Source organism: Somniosus microcephalus, chromosome 11 (assembly GCF_052327205.1).
Source record: "Somniosus microcephalus isolate GS21.2 chromosome 11, FLI_Smic_1.0, whole genome shotgun sequence".
Classification (NCBI taxonomy): Eukaryota; Metazoa; Chordata; class Chondrichthyes; order Squaliformes; family Somniosidae; genus Somniosus; species Somniosus microcephalus.
The window spans coordinates 207587156-207590852 of record NC_140997.1 but is presented as its reverse complement, the minus strand read 5'-3'; the positions used below and the strand labels follow the sequence as shown (position 1 = coordinate 207590852).

Sequence of the window (3697 nt, the reverse complement as noted above, 5' to 3'; positions counted from 1 at the left end):
TTGCCCAAAACCTTAAATCTGTGTCCCCTAGTCCTTGTACCATCAACTAGTGGGAACAGCCCTTCCCCGTCTAGCCTATCCAAACCTGTCATAATCTTGTACACCTCTATCAAATCACCCCTCAACCTCCTTTACTCTAATGAAAACAAATCCAGCTTCTACAACCTGTCCTTGTAGCTAAGATCCCCCATCCCCGGAACCATTCTGGTAAATCTCCTCTGCACCCTCTCAAGGGCCTTCACATCCTTCCTAAAGTGTGGTGACCAGAACTGAATGCAATACTCCAGTTGTGGCCTAACCAGCGCTTTATAAAGGTTCAGCATAACTTCCCTACTTTTGTACTCAATACCTCTATTTATGAAGCCCAAGATCCATGTGCTTTGTTAACCACTCTCTCAATATGTCCTGCCACCTTCAGGGACCTATGCACATTAACTCCCAGGTCCCTCTGTCCCTGCACACTCTTTCAAACTGTGCCATTAAGTGTATATTGCCTCTCCCTGTTCCTTCTGAAAAAATGCATCACCTCACACTTCTCTGTATTAAATTCCATCTTGAAGGCACTTTACAGCCTTTTGGACTCAACATAGAGTTCAACAATTTCAGACCATAACCTCGGCCCCTATCCTTTTTTCCCCCGTTTATTTTTTATTCTCTCTCTCTCACATGGCAGCTGTCTTTCATTCTGCCAGTGCCATTTACACTTCATCTAGAGCCATCTTTTGTTTCTTAACTTGTCCCATTACCATCTCCTTTTGCCTTGCACCATCTCTTCATCTCTCTTAATGTCTCTTAATCTCTCCTGCCCTCCATCCTATCACAGGCCTTCCCGTTTGTTCTTTCCTCCCCTCCCCCCTTTCCCTGCCCCTGCCCTTGCTTAAACACCTGTTCCATCTCCAGCTTTTTCCAGTTCTGACGAAGGGTCATCGACCTGAAACGTTAATTCTGTTTCTCTCTCCACAGATGCTACCTGACCTGCTGAGTATTTCAAGCATTTTCTGTTTTTATTCTATCTGCCACTTGTCTGCCCATTCTGCTAGCTTTTCTATGTCCTGTTGCAGTCAATTGGTATCATCCTCACTGTTCGCCACACCCCCAAGTTTGGTGTCATCGGCAAATTTAGAACTTCTACTCTGTATTCCAATATCCAGGTCATTTATATATATCAAAAAAAGCAGTGGCCCCAGCACTGACCCTTGGGGAACACCACTGTCTACCATCCTCCAGTCTGAAAAGCAGCCACTTACCACAACTCACTGTTTTCTGTCCTTAAGCCAATTCCTTATCCAAGCTGCCATTGACCCATCTATTCCATGAGCCTCAATTTTGTTAACCAGCCTTCTATGTGGTACTTTGTCAAACGCCTTCCTAAAATCCATGTAGACAACATCCATTGCATTCCCTTCATCAATCCTCCCTGTTACTTAGCAAAAAATTCAATTCGATTTGTCAAACATGATCTGCCTTTTACGAATCCATGTTGGCTCTCCTTAATTAGCTTAAATCTCTCCAAGTGCCCGTAAATTATTTCCTTGATATAGTAATCTGGGATGTTATGATTAAGGTTATCCACCAGGTGGTGCTGTAGCCAATGCTACTGCTAAGGTCAGAGGTTTGCTTCCTGTTAAGGTCAGAGGTTTGCTTCCTGTCAAGGTCAGCAAAGGTGGAATGCCAGGATGCAGGTATGATGTTTGTTACTCTGTTTGTTTAATAAAATACTCGTACTAGTTCCAAGATATCGCCTCTTTGAGTTCTTGTTCCACTACATGGATTTATCACATTTGGTGATGAGGTAAAAAGGACCCTGGATAAAGAAGAGAAGTCTGCCAGGACTTTTAAGCAACAAAATCACGAGCTGAAGTTAGCTACCAGTTGGAAGAGAGCATGGCTGCCACGGTAGGAATGGTTTCCGCTTTTGATAGTCAAGCACAAACCTGGGAGGAATACTGTGAAGTGTTGGGTTATTTTTTCAAAGCAAATGAAATAAATGATGCCGGAAAAAGGAAAGCCATTCTGCTTAGTTCAGTGGGAAGCCAGACCTACAGTTTGATGAGGAATCTGCTCAGTCCTGAAAAGCCTGGAGACAAATCATTTGTTGAATTAGTGGCTTTGCTAAAAGAACATTTCAACCCTAAGCCTAGTGAGATTGTACAGCGGTTCAAGTTTAATTCAAGGAACAGGAACGAGAAAGAGAGCGTAATGGACTATGTAGCGGTGTTGCATAAATTAGCACAAGATTGCAATTATGGGAACAACCTGAAGGAAATGCTGAGAGATAGGCTAGTTTGCAGAATAATGGATGACCGAATGCAGCGCAGATTATTATTCGAGACTGAGCTTACTTATGAAAAAGCATTGGAACTTGCTCAAGCCATAGAGACAGTGAACCGAGATGTAAAAGAAATACAGGGTTCAGACAGGGCTAATGCTACGCAAGTTGCAGGTCAGGTTGTTGTGCACAAGTTGAACATGCGTCAGAAACCACAACGTGAGCATGTGAAGGCATGTTATAGATGCAAGGGCGATCACCTGGTGAGTGAATGCCGGTTTCTGGAGGAAAAGTGCTACAAGTGTGGGAAACAAGGACACATAAAACGAGCTTGCAGGGCGAAATCACCTGTGGAGGAATCCAAACCAAAAGGGGGAGGACAGCAAAACCAAGGGAGAGAAGTGAAAAAAACATGGAGCACACCACATCAGCGGGGAAGCTGAGGAAGAAGAGGACATGTTCATAATGTATGGCATGTTAGAGAACATTCCAAAAATGGCTCCTATCACATTGCAACTGACAGTAAATGACTCTAAGGTGAACTTTTGAAGTGGATACAGGGTGCGGCATGACCATAATGAACAAGGCAGAGTACTCAAAATTGTGGAATCGTGCAAAAGTTCTAGAGTTAAAACCTTGCTCCCTGCATCTTAAAACATATACAGGTGAATGAGTAGCGACATTAGGTACAGCTAAGGTAACTGTGCAACACAGGGACACAGTGGAACAAGCTACCTGTAGTTATAGTATCGGGTACCGGACCAAACCTGTTAGGTCGGGGCTGGATAAAAGAACTTAAATTAGACTGGGGAGCAGTACATCAAATAGATGCGGGCAAACAGTTGACTTTGCAAAAAGTGTTGAGTGAACATGAGAATGTGTTCAAGGAGGAACTTGGCACATTTAATGGCCCCCCAGCTAAGATTTATGTAGACAAGGAGGCACCGCCAAGGATTTTTAAACAACGACCTGTGCCTTATGCCATGAAGCCAAAGGTAGAGGCTGAGCTTGACCGTCTATTGAGAGAGAACATACTGGAGCCAGTGAAATGTTCGGAATGGGCAGCTCCCATAGTACCTGTTTTAAAACCGGACAATTCAGTAAGACTCTGTGGAGACTATAAATTGACAGTCAATCGGGTGTCCAAACTAGAGCAGTATCCTATTCCCAAAACAGAGGATCTCTTTGCAAACCTGGCTGGAGGAAAGAAATTCACAAAGTTGGATATGAGTCATGCCTACTTGCAGATTACACTGGATGACGAATCAAAGAAGTATGTCACCATAAATACACACAAGGGCTTGTTTACATATAACCGCTTACCGTTTGGTGTCTCATCTACTCCAGCTATCTTCCAGAGGACAATCGAAGGTGTACTGCAAGGGATTCCACATGTTTCCATCTATCTGGATGACATTCTGGTGACTG

The 3697-nt window shown here is 43.7% G+C and overlaps 1 protein-coding gene across 1 annotated transcript; it reads left to right on the top strand.

Moving 5' to 3' along the window:
- The first annotated feature begins 368 nt into the window (after positions 1–368).
- Positions 369–3068, top strand: LOC147111160 (uncharacterized). The gene has a single exon (XM_086001776.1). The coding sequence runs from the start codon at positions 1885–1887 to the stop codon at positions 2710–2712; it is 828 nt and encodes a 275-aa protein (XP_085857902.1). The 5' UTR covers positions 369–1884; the 3' UTR covers positions 2713–3068.
- Positions 3069–3697: the final 629 nt, after the last annotated feature.